Source organism: Terrapene carolina, unplaced genomic scaffold, assembly GCF_002925995.2.
Source record: "Terrapene carolina triunguis isolate 2854851 unplaced genomic scaffold, T_m_triunguis-2.0 Scaffold32862, whole genome shotgun sequence".
NCBI classification, from domain to species: Eukaryota; Metazoa; Chordata; order Testudines; family Emydidae; genus Terrapene; species Terrapene triunguis.
This window is the reverse complement of record NW_020697213.1, coordinates 2,592,411-2,613,775: the sequence shown is the minus strand read 5'-3', so window position 1 is coordinate 2,613,775 and position 21,365 is coordinate 2,592,411. Positions and strand designations below refer to the sequence as shown.

The following is a 21,365-nucleotide window of genomic DNA, read 5'->3' as shown; positions in this document are numbered from 1 at the left end:
CAGGATGGCGGGATGGGTCTGTGGCGCGAGTTGTCCTGTGACACTTGTGGACGGCGCCGAACCTTTAGAGTCCCGGTGGGGAGATTGTCCCCTCAGCGGCCTGTTCTTTTTAACCGGCACTGGCGATGGAGAGCGGCGTCTTGTAGAAGACGGTTTCTTATGCGCCGACTCTCTACGGTGCCAGGGCTTCGGGGCCTTGGCCTCATGACTTATCTCCCGTGCCGGGGCACTGCGCACCGAGGATGAAGTGCTGGGTGCTGGCTCGGAAGGTCCGGGATCCGATTGCGGCCGCAGTGCCGCCTCCATTAGGAGGACTTTAAGTCTCTGCTCTCTATCTTTGAGAGTCCTGGGGCGAAAAGCACTGCAGATAGTGCACCTATCCCTTTGATGGGTCTCTCCGAGGCACCTTAAGCACGAAGAGTGCAGGTCACTCTTCGGCATAAATTTCCCACAGTCCCGGCAGAGTTTGAACCCTGGGGACCCGGGCATGCCCCAGCGGGGCGACGAAAAGTTGGGGAAAACCCTCCCAACTAATATCTAACTAGCTAACACTAAACAACAAACTAACTAATTAACTATTTACAACAACTACAGAACACTGCCACGATTGCTGAAGAGCAAGCGAAGTTCCAGCTAGCCGTCACCAGCGGTAAGAAGGAACTGAGGGGGTGGGGGGTCGGCTGGCCCCTACATACAGCGCCATGAGGGCGCCACTCCAGGGGGCGCCGGAGCCGACCCTATGGACGCTGCTATAGTAAAATCTTCCGGCTGGCGTGCACGCGGCGCACACACACCTGCTTGGAATGGACATGAACAATCACTCGAAGAAGAACAGCTGTTACCACTCAAGAAAGATCTTGGAGTCATTGTGGATAGTTCTCTGAAATCATCCACTCAATGTGCAGCGGCAGTCAAAAAAGCGAACAGAATGTTGGGAATCATCAAGAAAGGGATAGATAATAAGACAGAAAATATCATATTGCCTCTAAATAAATCGATGGTACCCCCACATCTTGAATACTGTGTGCAGATGTGGTCGCCCCATCTCAAAAAAGATATATTGGAATTGGAAAAGGTTCAGAAAAGGGCAACAAAAATGATTAGGGGTATAGAACGGCTTCCATATGAGGAGAGATTAATAAGACTGGGACTTTTCAGCTTGGAAAAAAGGCAACTAAGGGGAGATATGATAGAGGTCTATAAAATCATGAGTGGTATAGAGAAAGTAAATAAGGAAGTGTTATTTACTCCTCATAATACAAGAACAAGAGGCCACCAAATAAAATTAATAGGTAGCAGGTTTAAAACAAACACAAGAAAGTATTTTTTCACGCAACGCACTGTCAACCAGTAAAACTCCTTGCCAGAGGGTGTTGTGAAGACCAATACTATAACGGGGTTCAAAAGGGAGCTAGATAGATTCATGGAGGATAGGTCCATCAATGGCTATTAGCCAGGATGGGCAGGAATGGTGTCCCTAGCCTCTGTTTGCCAGAAGCTGGGATTGGGTGACAGGGCATGGATCACTTGATGATAACCTGTCTGTTCATTCCCTTTGGGGCACCTGCCATTGTCCACTGTCAGAGGACAGGATACTGGGCTTGATGGACCTGTGGTCTAACCCAGTATGGCCGTTCTTATGTTCTTGTATAGTGACAGAGCTCTTAGGAGTTGGGGGGAGATCCTAAATGGGGTGGAGAATGTAGTAACAGGGCCCCACGGGGATGGTGGTCAGAGGTGGTGGGAAATGTAGTGATTGGGCCCCATACAGATATGTGCTGGACTTGCGTGTTCAGTTCTGCTCCTCGTGTCTCATGAATGATAGAAATTGAGGGGGTTCAGAGATGGGCAATGAATATGTAGGAGGGAATGATAAGTCTGTGACTTTAATTTAGAGAGGAGACAAACAAGAAGGAACAGAATAGATACAGGATGCACATATTATACCCTCTATGGGACCTGCATCTCTAATGCTGGAGCCTGCAGTTCCTCTCCCAGGAATTCCACTGTTATCCCTCCACTCCAACTATTTCCTGAAGCCTTTCACCCTTCAGGGGTACCTGAATACGAGGTAGGTGCAGGATCTCTGGGAAGATACTGATCTCATTTGAGTGTGCAATAAGTGTGTGCAGCTGCTTGCAGTTTGCGATCGTTGTAGGAATCGTCTTCAGCTTGTTGCCACTCAGGTTCAGCTCTTCCAGTTGCTCCAGTTTGCTCAGTTTGCTGAAGGGGAAATCCAAAGTAGCAGATCTCATGAGCCAGAACCTGCCACCGTCAGAATTCATAGGCACAGGACCCAAAGGGTTAATCTGCTCCCTGGGCAGGAGAAACTAGAGAAGCAGCCGAAGGAAAGGTTCAGCTGCTTACTAGCTGTGTTTCTGATTTATGGATAGGAGACAGCCAGCAAGTCCAAGGAGACATGGCAGTGAGAACAGGGACTGTCAGGCCAGGATTTGCCCAGTGGTCTGATTCCTTTGCTCCTGGCTCCTACATGCATGAAAGCAGAAGAGAAACTCATCACAGGCAACTTGCACCCATGAGTTTCCAGGGACTTGACTGAGAAGCTCTGTGGGTCACTAGTGTAGATATTTAACAAATCTTGGAATGCTGGGGAAGTCCCAGATGACTGGAAACAAGCTAATGTTTTATTTAATAAGGATAAATGGCATGACCCATGAAACAATAGCTTAATTAGCTTGACACTGACCCTAGGCAAAATCATGGAAAGGCCAATATAGGATACAATCAATAAAGAATTAAATGATAGTAGCATAATTAATGCCAATCAACATGGTTTTATGGAAATAGGTCTTGTCAAACAATCTAGATACAGTTTTTTTTATGAGATTACAAGTTTGGATAACAGATAAATGTGTTGACATAATATACTTAGACTTCTGTAAGACACTGTATACAACACATACATTAACAGATTAAGTGCATTAAAAACTGGCTAACTGATAAATCACCAAAAATAAATCTAAATGGGGAATCATCATCCAATAGGGGCTTTTCTAGTTGGGTCCTGCAGGGTCTGTTGATGGCCCAATGCTATTCAATACCGTTATCAATGATCTGTAAGAAAATAAAGACTCACTCATAGTAGAGTTTCCAGATGACGCAAAATTGGTGGAGTAGTAAATAGTAATAAGGATGAGTCAGTTCTAGAGATCGACTGGATCACTTGGTACACTGGGCTTATTGAAGTGCATGTTGTTCAAATACAACAAATGCAAGGTCATACACCAACAAAGAACACAAGTCACACTTACAGGATGGGGAACTGTTTTCTGGAAAGTAGTGTAACTGAAAAGGATTTAAGGGTCATGGTAGATAACCACCTGAACAGGAGATGCCAATTCCTATGCTGTGGGTAAGAGGGGTAACTTGATCCTTGGCTGTACAGGCAGGGAATATCAAGAAGAACTAGGGAGGTAGTATCCCCTCTGCTTACAGCACTAGTGAGACCATTATTGGGATAGTGTGTCCATTTCTCATGTTCACACTTCAAAAAGTATATTCAAAAACTGGAAAGGGTTCAGAGAAGAGCCAACCAAATGATCTGAGGTCAATCTATTTAGTTTATTGAATAGGAGGTTAAGAAGTGATTTGATCACTGTCTAGAAGTACTTACAGGGGGTAAGATTTCTGATGCTATATGGCTCTTTAACAGACAAAGGCATTATGAAATCCAATGGCTGGAAGTTGACTCTAAACAGACTCAGACTTGATAAAAGCACTTTTTTTATTTTTTTATTTATTTATTTATTAAAGTGAGGGTCATTAACCATTGAAACAACTTACCAAAGGACGTGGTTGATTCTCAGTCACCTGAAGTCTTTAAATCAAAAGTGGGTACCTTTCTAAGAGAGATGCTCTAGCTCAACCACAAATTATGAACTTAATGTAGGAATCAACGGATAAAATTATATGGCCTGAGGTATGTAGGATGTCAGACTAAATTATCAGAATGGCCTTCCGGCGTGAAAATCTAGGACTGTATGAACAGTACGATTCAACAGCCTTCAGATCAACAGCTGCTGTAAAGTGCACTGCCCACTGCTATTAGCAATGCAGCCACCCCAGGCTCAGCCAGCCATACACCCCCACCTGCATCACAATCGGCATGCACTAGGAGTACAGGAACCACAGCAGCCAGCACTATCCTGAGGGATACTGATGGATGCTTGGGAGGAGTGAATCTTGAGTCACATATCAGAGGCACAGCATCTCACCATGACATTGATAAGCTCCTACCAGTTCCCCATGACAGAAGGAAACCCACTCACTCTAAACCAGCTGAGTTGACTGATTCTAGCCCTGTTAGCTGAGCATTACCTTTCCCCACCTTTTGTGTGCATTTACCTTGCAGGGAAGGTTTGCAGTTGGTTGTTTGCCAGGTGCAGGACCCGTAAGTTTGGGTGTCCCACCAAGTCAGGGATGCACTGATCTGTGAGGTTATTATTGGTCAAGTAAAGTAGCTGCAGCGCGCTGAGACTCTCTTCCCCAGGCAAGGACTCCAGGCTGTTGGCAGATACATTCAGGTACCTGAGACTAACAACAACGGATTAAGAGACATTAGGTTCCATCCCATCCAAACCACTTCACCAGATACGACAGTGACAGAAGCCATATGAGAAGCTGGACAGATAGCTAGGGCCACATTATCATAACAGACGATTATAATGGTCTCTTCTGGCCTTAAAAATCTATAAATCTAAAAATTACTAGCTATATAGTACTGGAGATGCACATAGTGCTTTGCAACAAAAAGGGAGTGCCTGCCCTGAAGAGTTTGCAAGCTAAGTTGAGAGAGAACACAGGGAACGGGTAGAAAAAAGCTGAGTGCAGGATGCTCTCACAGTTACTTGGGAGTATAAAGCTTGTGTTTTATTTTATTTAGGATTATTCCATTCCAGTGAGTATCTCTTCTCTGCCCCTAACACCTTATACTGCACCTATCACAGTGGTATCCAAGTGCCTGTCTGCTTTCTTCTTTGTACCTCAAAAACTTATATACTGGTGTCAAAGAATGAAAACTCCTCAGGGCAGGAATTTTGTGTTCCTATGTGCATATGAATCGTGGTAGAGAAACAACAATAACTACAGGCAACTTCCTTGGTGGGCCGGTGGGTTAGACTACACTCACCTTTCCTGCTATTATACAGAAACCTGATTCCCTCAGCAGCCAGCTGGGTGATTTCTCCCCTAGTTACCTGGATTACTCTGCCTCATAAAACATAAATCTGCCCTATTACCTCTTACTCAACAGGCAATTAAGCTCCAGAACCTGGCACGGTCAGTCACGCAAGCAGCACCATAACCCTTTACAGCTCCAAAGGTGAGACAGCCAGAGGAAACTGATCTTTCACCAGAGTTAGGTAAAAGATTCCATCCTAATAAAATGTGTTCTGCTGCCACTTACTTCAGAGCCTTGAAGAAGAACATCTCCGGGAGTTTAGTGATCAGGTTATGCTGGAGGTCCAGCACCTCCAAGGGAATGTGTTCCAGCAGAGGTGGAAGGCTCTGCACGTGGTTGTGCCCCACCATCAACTTCCGAAGACTCAAACTACTCAGGGTCCTAGGAGGACAGAGAGCTTATTGAATTAGTTTGGCTCACCTTTCTTTCAGAGCCCCACAGCAGAAAGATCCTGGTCTTTAATCCTGTTATTAAACAAAATTAGGGCTGAAGAACATTACATTGCCTGGGTCAGTGAATTTTAAACAATGCAAAGAGTGAGAGGCATGTGTGATCAGGCAAGCCCCTACCTTTGTGTACACACATGTATCTGAGTGCCCCTGCAGTTCTATCCAAGCTACTGTACACGTATCTGGAGATCACTGATTTGTGCGGTAGGCATGTCTATATAGATACACTGTTGAGCATACTTCACAGTATAGGATGAAGGAGAAATGGAACAGCAAAGGACGGACTAGAATTTAGTGACTTCCTCCTTCTGACAGAAGAGACTAATCTCAATGCTGACTGACTAAGGGATTCTGGGCTCGAACTGCGCTGGATCAACAACCCAGTGCGGTTTTGAGGCTACCATCATATTCTCCAGAATCTCAGCTTTTCTTTAAAAAAACAACCCAAGTCTCTAGCCCTAATAACTGCAAAGATAATTTCAGAAAGTTGAGCTGAGTGTAACCACTACAGTGATGTCTACCTGAGTCTGCAGACAGCCCAAAATAACAACAAACAGGTGTAAACTGCCCCATTAATTTCAGTGAGATAACTCAGTTAACAGCATGGACACTGGCATCTATTTCATGACAACATGTAGGAAAGGAAGAGATCATCACACTATGGAGCTCTGAAAGCCACTGCAGGTGACAGCTTATTTGGGAACTACCAGTGAATGGTGCTGAGGAGATATCAGCATCATTTTTTCCCTGCTCCAAGGATGAAGGTGTAACATCCAATTCTCCTCATACAGCACCTGCTGTGGGGTGGGGCACCTTCTCCTCTGGCTTCCAGGAGGAGCCAGCAGCAGTTGTCAGTGGCCTAATCCTCCTTTTATCTACTCAGAAGAGCCTGGAGGCCCCTGCCCCTGTACTGCTGATGGTGGCCCTCAGTACCCTCAGGGTTTCAGGAGCCTGGTCTGCTCTAGCACTTATTTCCTGGCTCTAGAGCAGGGGATGGAAAACTTTTTGGCCCGAGGGCCACATTGGGATTGCAAAATTGTATGGAGGGCCGGGTAGGGAAGGCTGTGCCTCCTCAAACAGCCTGGCCCCTGCCCCCTATCCGACCCCTCCCACTTCCCGCCCTCTGACTGCCCCCCTCAGAACTCCCGACCCATCCAACCCCCCCTGCTCCTTGTCCCCTAACTGCCCCCTCCCGGGACCCCCCGCCCCTAACCGCCTCCGGGACCCCACCACCTAGCCAACCCCCCTGCTCCCAGTCCCCTGACTGTTCTGACCTCTATCCATAGCCCCACCCCTTGACAGGCCCCCTGGGACCCCACACCTATCCAACCCCCCTGTTCCCCATCCCCTGACCCCTATCCACAGCCCCTCCCTATGACAGGTCCCCCCGGGACTCCCACGCCTATCCAACCCCCCCTATCCCCCACCGCCCCTCAGAACCACCACCCCATCCAACCGGTCCTGCTCCCTGTCCCCTGACTGCCCCCCGGGATCCCCCACCCCTTATCCAACTCCCCGGACCCCTTACCATGGCGCTCAGAGCAGCATGTCTGGCAGCCGTGCCACCCGGCCAGAGCCAGACATGTTGCCACACTGCTCAGCAAGAGCATGCGGCGGCGCAGCTACGGAAGGGGGGGGCAGTGGGGGAGGGGCTGGGGTGCTAGCCTCCCCGGCCGGGAGCTCAATGGCAGGGCAGGACAGTTCCGCGGGCCTGCCCACCTCTGCTCTAGAGGCTGCTGGTCCTCTCTCTGCATCAGTTACAGCCAGGGCAGTTCTCCGCCTCAAAACTATTGTTTCAAGCCCTCTGCATACCGAGACACACGTTACTGCATCAGTTAACCTCGAAAATATGACCCAACTATTTCTTTGCCACTATGAGGACTAGAAGTATAGAATCATAGAAATGTAGGGATGGAAGGCACCTCAAGAAGTCATTAAGTCAAGCCTCCTGTGCTGTGTTAGAAACAAGTAAACCCAGATCATCTCTGATATGTGTTTGTCCAACCTGTTTTTAAAAACTTACGATGGGGATTCCAAAACCTCCCTTGGAAGGTGTTTCAGAGCTTAACTATCCTTTTAGTTACAAGTTTTTCCTAATATCTAACCTAAATTTCCCTTGCTGCAGATTAAGCCTATTATTTCTTGTCCTTTCTCCAGTGGACATGGAGAACAATTGATCACAGTCCTCTTTATAACAGCCCTTAAAATATTTGAAGACTATTGTCAGGTCCCCACTAAGTCTTCTTTTCTCACATTAATCTGCCTAGTTTTTTTTAAGCTTTCCCCATAGGTCAGGTTTTCTTAACCATTTATCATGCTCTCCACTGGACTCTCTCCAATTTGTCCACATCTTTCCTAAAGTGTGGTGCCCATGGCTGGACACAGTACTACAGCTGAGGCCTTACCAGTGACAAGTAAAGCTGGACAATTACCTCCTGTATCTTACATACCACACATCCCAAAATGATGTTAGCCTTTTGCAACTGCATCACATTACTGACTCATATTCAATCTGTGATCCACTATATATCCCAGATCCTTTCCAGAAGAACTATCTCCATTTTGTAGTTGTGCATTTGATTTCCCTTCTTAAGTACTTTGCACTTGTCTTTACTGAATATCATCTTGTTGAATTCAGACCAAATTCTCCAATTTGTCAAGACTGTTTAGAATTCCAATCCTGCCCTCCCACGTGCTTGCAACCTGTCCCAGCTTGGTGTCATCTGCAAATTTTATAAGCATAATCCCAAGTCCATCATCCAAGTCATTAATGCAAATATTGAATAGTACCAGACCCAGGGCAGACTCCTGCAGGACCCCACTAGATACACCCTTCCAGTTTAATAGTGAACCATTGATAACTACTCCGCAAGTACAGTTTTTCAAGCAATTGTACACCCACCTTATAGTAATTTCATCTAGTTAATTTATAAGATTGTCATGTGGGACTGTGTCAAAAGACTTACTAAAAATCAAGATATATCACATCTACTGCTTCATGCTCCCCCTCCCATCCACTTAAGAAGTAACCCTGTCACAGAAGGAAATACGGTTGGTTTGGCATGATTTGTTCTTGAGAAAACCATGCTGACTATTTCTTATAATCCCATTATCTTCCAGGTACTTAGAAACTGATTGTTTAATAATTGTTTCCAGGTATTAAAGTTAGGCTGACTGGTCTATAATTCCCCAAGTCCTCTTTGTTCCTCTTTTTAAAGATAGGTTCTATGTTAGCCCTTCTCCAGTCTTCTGGGACCTCATTCATCCTTCAGGAGTTCTTAAAGATAACTGCTAATGGTACTGAGCATGCTTCAGCCAGTGCCTTAAGTACCTTGGGTTGAATTAAGTATAATTTGAATTGAAATGAAAGTTGAGATACTATCATCATCACATGACTCTGGGCACATTGGCCCTTGCCATGCATTTACTGTGCCTATAACTTAAAGCAGCTCTGCCCAAAAACATGCACAGATTTGGAGGACAGAAAAGACCATTATGATCAACTGCTCTGACCTTCTGCATAGTACAGGCCATAGATTGTCATCCCAAAATTCTAGCCCCATAACTTTTGTTTGAGCTAAGATGCATCTTTTAGAAAGACAACCAATGTTGATTTAAAGACTTCAAGTGATGGAGAATCCATCACATCCCTTTGTTAGTTGTTTCTGTTAATTTCTCTCTGTTAAAAATTTGCACATTATTTCTACTCTGAATTTGCCTAGCCTCAGTTTCCAGCCACTGGATCTGGTTATACCTTTTTCTGCCAAACTAAAGGGCTGTCGACTATCAGAAATCTTTTCCCCCCATAGGGAAATACATATAGTGATCAAGTCACCTCTTAACCTAATCTTCAATAAACTACATAGATTGAGGTAGTGTTGTAGGCGTGTTGGTCCCAGAATATTAGAGAGACAAGGTGGGTGAGGTAATATCTTTGATTGGACCAACTTCTGTTATCTCACCCTCCCTGTCTCTCTAAATAGATTGAGCTTTTCTTTAGTCTCTGGCTAGGTGTCATATTTTCCAGACCTCAAATCATTCTTGTAACTCTTTTCTGAAGCCTTTCCAATTTGTCAACATACTTTTTAAAGTGTGGACTCCAGAACTGGATCCAGTATCCAGTAATGGTCCCCCCACTGCTTACTGCCAAGGATTTAATTCACTCTCTTAGTTATTGGATTGCACCAGAAGCTCACATTCTACTCGTTATGTCCCAGTAAGTCCTTTCCAGAATCTCTGCTCTTCCAGATACAGTCCTCCATCTTATAAATGTGACCAACAGCCCTTGTTATGAAGTGCAGGACTATGCCAATGGCTGTGTTAAAATACATTCTTCAAATGAGCCCTTCAAACAAAGCAATCCAGGCTGGCATGTACAATTGACCTGTCCCTATCATTATTTACCACTCTACCACTTTTAGTGTCATCTGCAAACTTTTACCAATTTTATATTTTCTTCCAGATCACTGATAATGTTTTTTGAACATCACTGGGCTGAGAATAGATACTGAGGGATGTCACTAGACACACCTCCACTAGATGATGATTCCCCATTTATAATTACCTTTTTCTCTGTATCTGTTGACCAGTTTTTAATACATTTAATATGATTTTGTATAGTGGTATTTTTTTTAAATCAGAATGTCATGGTTCAAATGCCTTACAAAACTAAGTATATTATGTCAACACAATTACCTTTGTCTGTCAAACTTGTAATCTGATAAAAAATGGTATCAAGTTTGTTTGACAAGAACTATTTTTCATAAGACCATGTTGACTGGCATTAATTATGATATCATAATTTAATTCTTTACTGACTGTTTCTCATATCAGCCTTTTCATGATTTTGTCCAGGTTCATCATCAGGTTAACCAGTCACTCAAAAATTTTCTGGGTCATTTTGTTTACCCTTTTTAAATATCGACACAACATTGGCTTTTGCTTCCTCGGTGTTCCCAGATTTGTTAAAAACCAAGCCAAATTGTTCAGAGAGCTCCTAGGACAATTCTTTTAATATTCATGGGTTCAATATATCTGGCCTTGCAGATTTAAAAATGTTTAACTTTAACAGTTATAGATTCATAGATTCTAGGACTGGAAGGGACCTCGAGAGGTCATCGAGTCCAGTCCCCTGCCCCCATGGCAGGACCAAATACTGTCTAGACCATCCCTGATAGACATTTATCTAACCTACTCTTAAATATCTCCAGAGATGGAGATTCCACAACCTCCCTAGGCAATTTATTCCAGTGTTTAACCACCCTGACAGTTAGGAACTTTTTCCTAATGTCCAACCTAGACCTCCCTTGCTGCAGTTTAAGCCCATTGCTTCTTGTTCTATCCTCAGAGGCTAAGGTGAACAAGTTTTCTCCCTCCTCCTTATGACACCCTTTTAGATACCTGAAAACTGCTATCATGTCCCCTCTCAGTCTTCTCTTTTCCAAACTAAACAAACCCAATTCTTTCAGCCTTGCTTCATAGGTCATGTTCTCAAGACCTTTAATCATTCTTGTTGCTCTTGACCTTTAATCATTCTAGTTGGTGGTTAACATCCTCCCCAGATACTGATAAAACAGAATGTATTTCATCATCACATTGAGATATGAGAACACATCATCCTGCTTCTTTTCAAATACAGAACGCCTGTATTTATTGAATGCCTCTGCTTTTTCTGCATCATAGCTGATAGTTTTACAATTCTGTCTAGTATTAGACTTATATCACTGGTAGGATTTAATTTGTTCCTGACATATTTAAAAAATGCCTTCTTACTGGCCACAGATTTTTCACTGATACCTTTAGCTTCCCTTATCAATTGTCTGTATTTCCTAACTGCTGATTTGTACTCATTGCTATCAGCTTCACTGCTTTTCCATTTTTTTTATTTCCTCTTTCACCTCCCCTCTTTGCCAGGATGTATTGTTATTGGATTTTTTTAACTGAAGTAGCCTTCTTTTGTGACTGAAGAATGTGGGGCTTGGGCATCTAACCATTCTTAAATAATTCCCAATTATCATTTGTATTTTTATGTTTAAATATTTCCTCTCACTTAATTTTGCTTGTGACTGATTTTGAACCCCAATGAGATAGTGGTAAGCCTGAGGAGACAAGAACAGCATGTGTGACCATATTTCATAGAATCATAGAATATCAGGGTTGGAAGGGACCTCAGGAGGTCATCTAGTCCAACCCCCTGCTCAAAGCAAGACCAATCCCCAATTAAATCATCCCAGCCAGGGCTTCATCAAGCCTGACCTTAAAAACCTCTAAGAAAGGAGATTCCACCACCTTCCTAGGTAACCCATTCTAGTGCTTCATCACCCTCCTAGTGAAGAAGTTTTTCCCTAATATCAAACCTAAGCCTCCCCCACTGCAACTTGAGACCATTACTCCTTGTTCTGTCATCTGCCACCACTGAGAACAGTCTAGATCCATCCTCTTTGGAACCCCCTTTCAAGTAGTTGAAAGCAGCTATCAAATCCCCCCTCATTCTTCTCTTCTGTAGACTAAACAATCCCAGTTCCCTCAGCCTCTCCTCATAAGTCATGTGCTCCAGCCCCTAATCATTTTTGTTGCCCTCCGCTGGACTCTTTCCAATTTTTCCACATCCTTCTTGTAGTGTGGGGCCCAAAACTGGATGCAGTACAGTAACTCCTCACTTAACGTTGTAGTTCTGTTCCTGAAAAATGTGACTTTAAGGGTATGTCTATACCCAGCCGCTAGTTTGGCGGCTGGCAATCGAAGTTCTGGGTTTGACTTATCGCGTCTTGTCTGGACGCGATAAGTCGAACCAGGAAGTGCTCGCCGTCAACTGTGGTACTCCAGCTAGAAGAGAGGAGTACCGCGGAGTCGACGGGGGAGCCTACCTGCAGCGTGTGGACCGAGGTAAGATCAAACTAAGTTACTTCGAACTTCAGCTACGTTATTCATGTAGCTGAAGTTGCGTACCTTAGTTCGATTTGGGGGGTGAGTGTAGACCAAGCCTAAGCAAAACAATGTTAAGCGAATCCAATTTCTCCATAAGAATTAATGTAAATGAGGGGGTTAGGTTCCAGGGAAATTTTTTTCACCAGACAAAAGACATATATATAACACACACACACACACACACACACACACACACAGTATAAGTTTTAAACAAACAATTTAATACTGGTACACAGTGATGATGATTGTGAAGTCAAAGGGTGGGATATTTCCAGGGAATGCCTTACTGCTAAATGATGAACTAGCAATTGACTGAGCCCTCAAGGGTTAACTCTCTCATTCTACTGTACAAGGCAGCAGGAAAGGAGGGAGGGCAGACAGAGCCACACACACACCGGACTGCAGCTGCTGCTGCCTGGAAGCTCCCTCTGTTGTGTGTCCCCCCTGCTCTATGGAAGATGGGGTAAGCAGGGTGCAAGAGCAGGGGGGAGGGGGACACCCTGACATTAGCCCTCCTCTTCCTCTCCCCCACACAGCAAGCAGGAGTCTCGGGGAGCAGCTCCAAGGCAGAGGGCAGGAGCAGCACATGGCAGTGGGGGGAGGGACAGCTGCAATTGCTAGCCTGCTGGGCAGCTGCTGCACAGGGAACTTAGGGGAGCGGGGAGCTGATAGGGGGGCTGTCGGTCCACCCGGGTTCCAACCACCCACCAGCTAGCTCCACCGGGCTGCTCTTCCTGCAAGCAGTGGACAAAGCAGGCGGCTGCCAAAAGACGTTAGAAGGGAGCATTGCACAACTTTAACTGAGCATGTTCCCTAATTGATCAGCAACGTAACAACAAAACAACGTTAACCGGGATGACTAAGTGAGGAGTTACGGTACTCCAGATGAGGCCTCACCAATGTCGAATAGAGGGGAATGATCACATCCCTTGATCTGCTGGCAATGCCCCTACTTATAAAGCCCCAAATGCCGTTAGCTTTCTTGGCAACAAGGGCAAACTGTTGACTCATATCCAGCTTCTCGTCCACGGTAACCCCTAGGTCCTTTTCCGCAGAATTGCTGCCTAGCCATTCGGTCCCTTAATTAGTTGGAGGGGAAAAAAGGATTAAGAGCAACATATAGAAAAGAGGCAACAGTCTAAAATATCCTACACTGGGAAAAGTTCCTGATATTACGGGGCTTTTTTAAGTTATCTGACAAAGGTACAACAAGATCCAACAGCTGGAAGTTGAAATCAGCAAAATTCAAACTGGAAATAAGGCATACATTTTATTGTTGAGGATAATCAGCAATTGGAATCTACTCACAGGATGTGGTAGATTCTCCAGCATTTGAAGCCTTTAAATCAAGCTTGGATTATCTTTCTACAATATACTCTCTAGTTCAGCCACAAATTGTTGGGGTAGATGCAGGAATCGCTGGATGAAATTCTTTGCCCTGTGTTATTCAGGAGGTCAAATGAGATGATTATAACAATCCCTTCTGACCTTAAAAATCTATAAATGTTTTGAACATATGCACAGTCCAGACAACGTGGCACCACATATTGGCATCACAAGCAAGTGAAACATTGCTGGGGGGGAGGAGAGGGGTATAGAAGAGTACTATCACTCTTTTTCCCCAACACACACATCCTGGAGGGAGTCCCACCTTTGGCCAAGAAGGGGGTTTGCTATTACCTTGATGGAAGCTCTGTGAGGAGATTGTAGCTCATATCCAAAACCTCAAGTTTCTTTGCTTCGCAGGCCCAGTCAGGGATACACAGCAGCTGGTTACTGAGAAAAGGAAATGGAAAGCATAAGAGGAGGAGGGACAGCAAGATACCAGAATTCTACTGAACCTATAACCCACCATGTGGAGATTTTGCTGGAACACACTAGTGGTTCCCAAATATAAAATAGCACAAGAGACAAACCCAAAGAAAAAGAAACAACAGTGTAGAATCAGTCACACACACCAGTTCTCATTCAACCTCATTTAAAACAAAACCAGTGAGTGTAGGGCTCGTAAAGAGTGCTGATTCATGGCATGATGTTTTATCCACAGCTGTGGCAAAAGCAGGCCAAGCTTCCCTATGCTGGCATGTTGATGCACTTCACCCCAGAGCTAGAGTGAGAGGAGAGGCCAGATTCCATGGCCCATTCAGTCTTTGGTCTCTCTGCTGAGACCTGCCAACAAGGGGCAAATTAGCACTGAACAAGAAGGTAGCCTGCCCACTGGGACCTGGGCTAAGATATCTCCCTTCTCCAGATTTTTACGTCATGGTCCAATAAACAGCCATTCGTAACAGCTTTCAACTCCTACTCACTGAATTTTGAACTAATGACCAAGAGCTGAAAGGCAGCCAGTCACCTAGTCATGCCAAGCTGGTTTAAAGGGGCTTCTAGTCTGGGAAATGTTCATTTTACTTTCACGCTAGTCTGTTCTGTTACGAGGAGATGCTTCACTCTCTTCACTGCTCTCTTCTCTTTCAAAAGAACAGCTGTGCTCTACCTCTGCCCGCAAGATATGAGAAAGGGGCTGAAGAGAGAGTTGTCCCATAGAAGAGAATCCAGCAGAGGAACTGCAACTTGCACTCTCTCTCAGAGCACCAACCTGGGAAAGCCACTGTGTTTCAGGAAGCATCCGCAGAAGAATCTTTTGCTCTCACTCCTCTTATCCAGAGGCCTAATCAATCCTAAGCTAAGACTGGCATCAGGTTCTACTTTATGTTCATGAAAATCCAGGCAGACTATTTCTATCAAGGATCTACAGCCATGAACCATAGGTCGCAATCTCACCAATTTAGCCTTGCCAAATCTATTTTCTTTCTATTTTTCTCAGCTGCCTCTATACTAAGGGAAAGTAGAAATCAACAAAATGAGAGAATGTTGTTCTGATAGCATGGGGTGGGGGGAGGTGTCACTTGAGAACTTTGCAGCCTAAATGTGAAACAATTAGAACTGGGCAAAGTCTACGGAGCTAAACTTGCCACAAACCCTAAGAAATTGAGGCAACGATTAGATTAGACCTCTCAGTAACTAATTCCCCCTCTCCTGAGACAAATTGGCTGAGAGGGGGAACACAGGGTTGTCTGACTACTTGAAATTTTACAAATAAATGTTCAGCCCTAACCACACCCAGACCTCATATAGCAACTGACATATTCAAAGCACTTTTCAAACAAAGTATTTATCCCTTCCCTGAGAAGGGGAACAGTTAATATGAAGTACAAAGAGGTTAGTTATATGTACAGTACTGTTGTTCTTAAAGGTGTGTAGCCTGTCTTCATATTCCACAGTTGGTGTTTGCACGCCCAGTGCTCATGCGTTAGAAAACTTTCTAGTTAGCAGTGTCGGTTGTATGTGCCCTTCATATCCTTGTGCATTCTGGTGAGAGTATAAAGGGCGGAGTCACCCAACTACATCCAGTTCCTTTGCCATCTGTAGTGGTTTGTGAAGACTCTGAAGCAGCAAGGATGGCAGGTGGGTGATGAAATACATATACAGACTACACATCTCAAAGAACCTCAGTTACTGTACAGGTAATTAGCCTCTTTTCTTCTTTGAGTGGTAGCCTGTATACATATTCCGCAGCTGATGAATCTCAAGCAGTAGTTCTCATTGGAGTCAGAAATGAGGAGCCTATGCAAACAGAGACTACAGCACAGTGTCTCTCTAAGTGGATGAGATTCTCCAATTGGACCCACCAGCACCATATTTCCAGGCTATGTGGGAATAACTATACCAGCTGAAACAGGTCTCTTGCTGAGAGTTCATTTGGCTGCCATATCAGTCATCCATCCACCACATGATCAATCAGTATTTGCACACTCAAGGGCAAACAGATTCCTGAGGAGCATCTCTACACTGTCTATCGTTTAGGGATCCACTCCCTATGTGGGATCTTTACTTGGTGCTCTCAAAAGTCATGGATGCTCCCTTTAAGCCTATGGTCATGTGTCCCCTGTGAGGAATGGCACATTATAACCATTGTTGCCATGGCCCTGGGGATCATATCCACAGCGTCCAATGCTGCCCATAGAGCTGTCTTGGCAACCAATTGCCCGTCAGGATGGCTTAGAACTCACTTCTGAATTCCTGCAGCAGTTTGTCAATAAAACATTCCACAGAACACCAGTCAAGGTAGTCATATTTTGCTACGATTGCTTAATAGTTCAATATCCTTATTTGGCGGCTCAAGGTTGAGTACAATTTCCTAACAAGAAAGTCTAGGCTCCTTATGCTTGCAGCCGAATTCTGGTAGCCGTGGCACATTCTCTCATTTGCCACAGTCACTACTAGTGATCCCTGTACCAGGTATGAATAGGCCAGCACCTGATACTATCTATCAGCCTACTTTGAGGTTGGTGCTAATGATGCTGGTGTCTGCCACAGGGTCTTCGCAGGATCTAGTAGGTCCTTGTTTATCATGATTGCTACACAACATGGTACCGATATATGTAATATATTGAGCAGCCTGTGCAGTGTGCCATGTACTTCTTTGGTGGGAATCTCTATAGTTGCTGGTATATGCCTCATCAAGTCCTGGATTATTTATGGTCTTCTGGAGTGACCATCACTTGGTGTGGTATAAGCGTCTCGTCCAGTGATTATGAAGACAAATTAGCTGGTACCAGCTACTCTGGGTTTTGTGGTTGTAGCATGGGAGAAGGCTGCTGCTGTTTGTGGTTCTGAACTCCGGGTGGGGTTAGTACTGTACTCATGCCTGGGTCAAACCTATGGTCCACCTAGCCCAGTGTCCTGTCTTCTGACAGTGGCTGGTGCCAGATGCTTTGGAGGGAAATGAACAGAACAGGGCAATTATCAAATGATCCATCCTGTCATCCACTCCCAGATTTTGGCAGTTGGAGGTTAAGGACACCCTGAGCAGGGGTGCCATGATGGACCGATCCTCCACGAACTTATCTAATTTTTTTTAGAACCCAGTTATACTTGAGGCCTTCACAACATCCCCTGGTAATGAATTCCACAGGTTGACTATGAGGTGTGTGAAGAAGTACTTCCTTATGTTTGTTTTAAACCTGCTGCCTATTAATTGCATTGGCTGACCCTGGTTCTTGTGCTATGTGAATGAGGATGAGAAGTAGTTTTCTTCTGTAAGAGTGTGTGCCCTCCCAGTTGGTGCTGAAGGTACCGATCTAGCTGGCCCTGAGGATCATGGAAGCAACAGTGCTGACATTGTTGGTTCCAAGAACTGGGACAGCATCAGTGGGGAGGGACATATCAAAAGTCCAGGTAAATCCCTAGAGGTGCTTCCTAGAAGATGAGGAGTATTTTAAGGGTACTGTGGGAGGTTTTGAAGAGGCCACCAGCACTGAGTTTGATGATCTCCAGTCCCCAGAGAGTCCCAATGTCTGGAAGCCAGGATTAGAGTCTCGGTGCAGAGACTGCTCCATCAGGAAGGCCCTCAGGTGGGACTCCCTCAACTGCAGGGTCCGCTTTGAGAAGGGAATAAAGATTTTGCAATGGTCTGAAACGTGTCCCTTGCTGAAGTGGAACAGACCCCTTGCATGATCGTTGTTCAGGAGATAATGGCCTTATATGAGGGGCAGCTCAAAATCTGAGGACTTGTGGTCTCCCAGGCAGGCAATCGGTACCAAACATTCAGTGAAGGAGAAGTCCTTTCTTCGCGGAAGTACCCAAGTTTGGAAAAAGTAAAAACCTAACATTATCACCAATTGCCAACTATAAGAACTATGCACAATGAGAAACAGGTATGTTTGCTCCAAAAGTGAGCTGCTCTGACCCATGCCACAAGCAGTAAGAAGGAACTGGGTGTGGCTGGATAGCTCCATCTTTTATATTCTTCCTGGAACAAATGGGGATGTGAAGGAAACATGTACCACCCTAATGGATGCTGCTGAACAGAAAGTTGAGACATGTACACACTGGACAAGCAAACACCAACTGTTGAATATGTATACAGACTATCACTCAAAGAAGAACTATATCCCTCCCATTTCCTCTAGAAGGCAGGAAGAGGAACATTTGGACATTCTGGAAGTTGCTTCATGAACTTAGAGAAATCAGCTGATAAACTGAAAGCTCCCAACACCATCAGGAAATGGGACTAAGAGCTTGTCTACATGGGAAAGTATACTGGTAAAAGCTACAGTATGAAATAAACTGATACAGTTATACCAGTATAACTCCTCATGTGGACACACTTACTCCAGTACCAGAATGCCTTTTTGCAGTATAGCTAATATTGCTTTGGAAGAGGTTTAAAGTAAACAGAAAAAACCCACTCTCATTCTGGAAGAGAAATCCCTGATAGGCAGTTATAGTAGTATACATACTGGTTTAATTACACCAGCATACTGACAAAACTTTCCCATACAGACAAGCCAAATCCAATCACTGCTGTGCTTAACTCCAGAAGCATATTTACCTCCTACATGAACAGAGCTTCTGAGGCACGAAAACTCAGGCATTGGCATTTATGTTGACCCCTTGAACTGTGGTAGAATTCCCATGGAAGCCAACATGCACATGGGGAAAGGGCATGCTATAGGGCTGAGTTCTAAGGAACAAAGATTTCTCTTCCGAAGGCAAGTTTTGGGGATGGAAAAGGCCTGAAATAACAAAGTGGCATTTCAAATGAACAGTCAACTGAACGGACAGAAAAATCCAACTGAGCATCCTTTCAGGGACAGAAGAGCAGATGTCTTTGAAGAGACGGATCCCGTACAACAGTGGAAGTCACTATACAAAGACCTTTGATAGATCCATGCAAAACACAGATTTGATAATGATCAAGTTTCTCCTTGTAATTTCCCAAGAAGCCTAGAGAGAGTGCCTGTGTCACTCAATACACACAGCCCAGGACTTGGATTCCAGAGAATCTGCAGGAAGTGGTCCAGGCCCACCAGGATTTCACTTTGTATCCTTTTGTGTGTTGCCACTTACCGGGAGATTTCAAGGCAGGTCAGCAGACTAGGGACTGGATAAACATTTACAGTCATCAGACCTGATCAAATAAAGCAAACAGTAATGAGTCCAGACTGCTAGAAGGGGAACAGCAGAGACACAAACACTGTTTCCCAGAAATATACTAGGGTAGATATCAAGTGCCAACCCTTCAGGATGACCAGATAGGGCTGGAAAATCTCTAGTGCCCAAATAGACATTTGTTGCATCTGCAGACAGGAAAAGCCCATGGTATGAAGAGCCAGGCTGCAGTTCTTCTCTCCTCAGGTATCAGAACTACGTATTTCTCTAAAAGGGTGTTCCAAGAGATTATTATTTCTACTGTGGTGGTTATAGGATTCTTGTCTCTAGTATGATGCAGTGCAGCACAAAGGGCAGCAAGAGAACCAGTCTCACTCTTTCAGGAACAGCAGCAAAATGAGAATAACTTGAGGGCATGTATCATTTAATCAAAGCACCAGAGGTGGGATTGCTCTGGAAGGCTAGTGAACATGGCAAATCAAAAATGATCATTCTTGCTACAACCCAACGTCAGTACTTTAAGCAACAATGCCACAGACTAAAGTGAGAATCTGCACGGACATCCTTCCATTTGTAACTCTTATTATAAGATGCTACTGAAATGCACTTCCATTTCCTTTTCTCCCTGTGAAAAGCATGATGAACTAGAGGGAAGTGTCAGTGAGTTCTACCAGTCAGGAAGGTTCACTTTGCTGCAGGAGGCTGTACTCAGTGGATGGCTCATCAGCCTAGGCAAGTGAGGCACAGCCTAACTAAAAAACTGAAAAGCTAATTCCCAAAACCTACATTTTTTGTATATATATATATATATATATATATAGAGAGAGAGAGAGAGAGAGAGAGAGAGAGATGCTTAAGGACAGTTAAGCATGTTCATAAATAGTAACAAAAGTCCACAAGAAGCTCTTTTAATTTGATTTAAATTTGTCACATTATTCTCTCCATCTCAGTACTGAAACACAATGCCAGAAAATGATGTGCTGCAGGTGAGGTTCAAATCATGGTGCAGGTGAGGTTCAAATCATGGTGCAGGTATTGGTGCCTCAGGAAGCTGCCTTGTTACCACGGCAACGTATCATGCACAGGAGTCACTTTATGAGGGTGTTGCAGTGGTAACCACGGCTTGGTGAGGCCACGGCAGGATTGCAGCATTTGTCACTTCTGACAGCGGGGCTGCAGGGGGATCCCCCCAGCACCGACACAGCGGGGCTCTGTCAATCTGTTTCTTCACTTCCCCAGGTGGGTATTGTACCCACCAGGTGGGTACCTAGAAGTCACCTACTTCAAGACAGGCCCAACAAAGAAAGTAACAGAACGCCACTAGCTGTCACCTGCAGCCCCCAACTAAAACCTCTCCAGCGTATCATCAAGAATCTACAACCTATCCTGATGGACGATCCCTCACTCTCACAGACTCTGGGGGACAGGCCAATCCTCACTTACAGACAGCTCCCCAACCTGAAGCAAATACTCACCAGCAACTATACACCACACAACACCAACCCAGGAACCAAACCCTGCTACAAACCCCGGTGACAACTTTGTCCACATATCTATTCAAGGGACACTATCATAGGACCTAACCACATCAGCCACACCATCAGGGGTTCGTTCATCGGCACATCTACCAATGTGACATACGCCATCATGTGCCAGCAATGCCCCTCTGCCATATACATTGGTCAAACCGTACAGTCTCTATGCAAAAGAATAAATGGACACAAATCTGACATCCGGAATCATAACTTTCAAAAACCAGTAGGAGAACACTTCAATCTCCCTGGTCACTCAATAACAGAACTCAAAGTGGCAATTCTTCAAAAAAAAAAAAAAAA

General features: G+C 44.7%; 1 protein-coding gene across 1 annotated transcript in view; it reads right to left on the bottom strand.

The window, feature by feature from the left end:
- LOC112103878 (PH domain leucine-rich repeat-containing protein phosphatase 2) overlaps nucleotides 1-21,365 on the bottom strand; it is a 125,454-nt gene that overhangs the window by 12,156 nt on the left and 91,933 nt on the right. The window contains exons 10-14 of the mRNA XM_024195851.3: nucleotides 19,489-19,549; nucleotides 14,257-14,352; nucleotides 5,426-5,581; nucleotides 4,366-4,554; nucleotides 2,061-2,223 (exon numbers count right to left, since the gene is read on the bottom strand). Of these exons, the coding sequence (XP_024051619.3) occupies nucleotides 2,061-2,223; nucleotides 4,366-4,554; nucleotides 5,426-5,581; nucleotides 14,257-14,352; nucleotides 19,489-19,549 (665 nt within the window). The remainder of the gene's footprint in view (nucleotides 1-2,060; nucleotides 2,224-4,365; nucleotides 4,555-5,425; nucleotides 5,582-14,256; nucleotides 14,353-19,488; nucleotides 19,550-21,365) is intronic.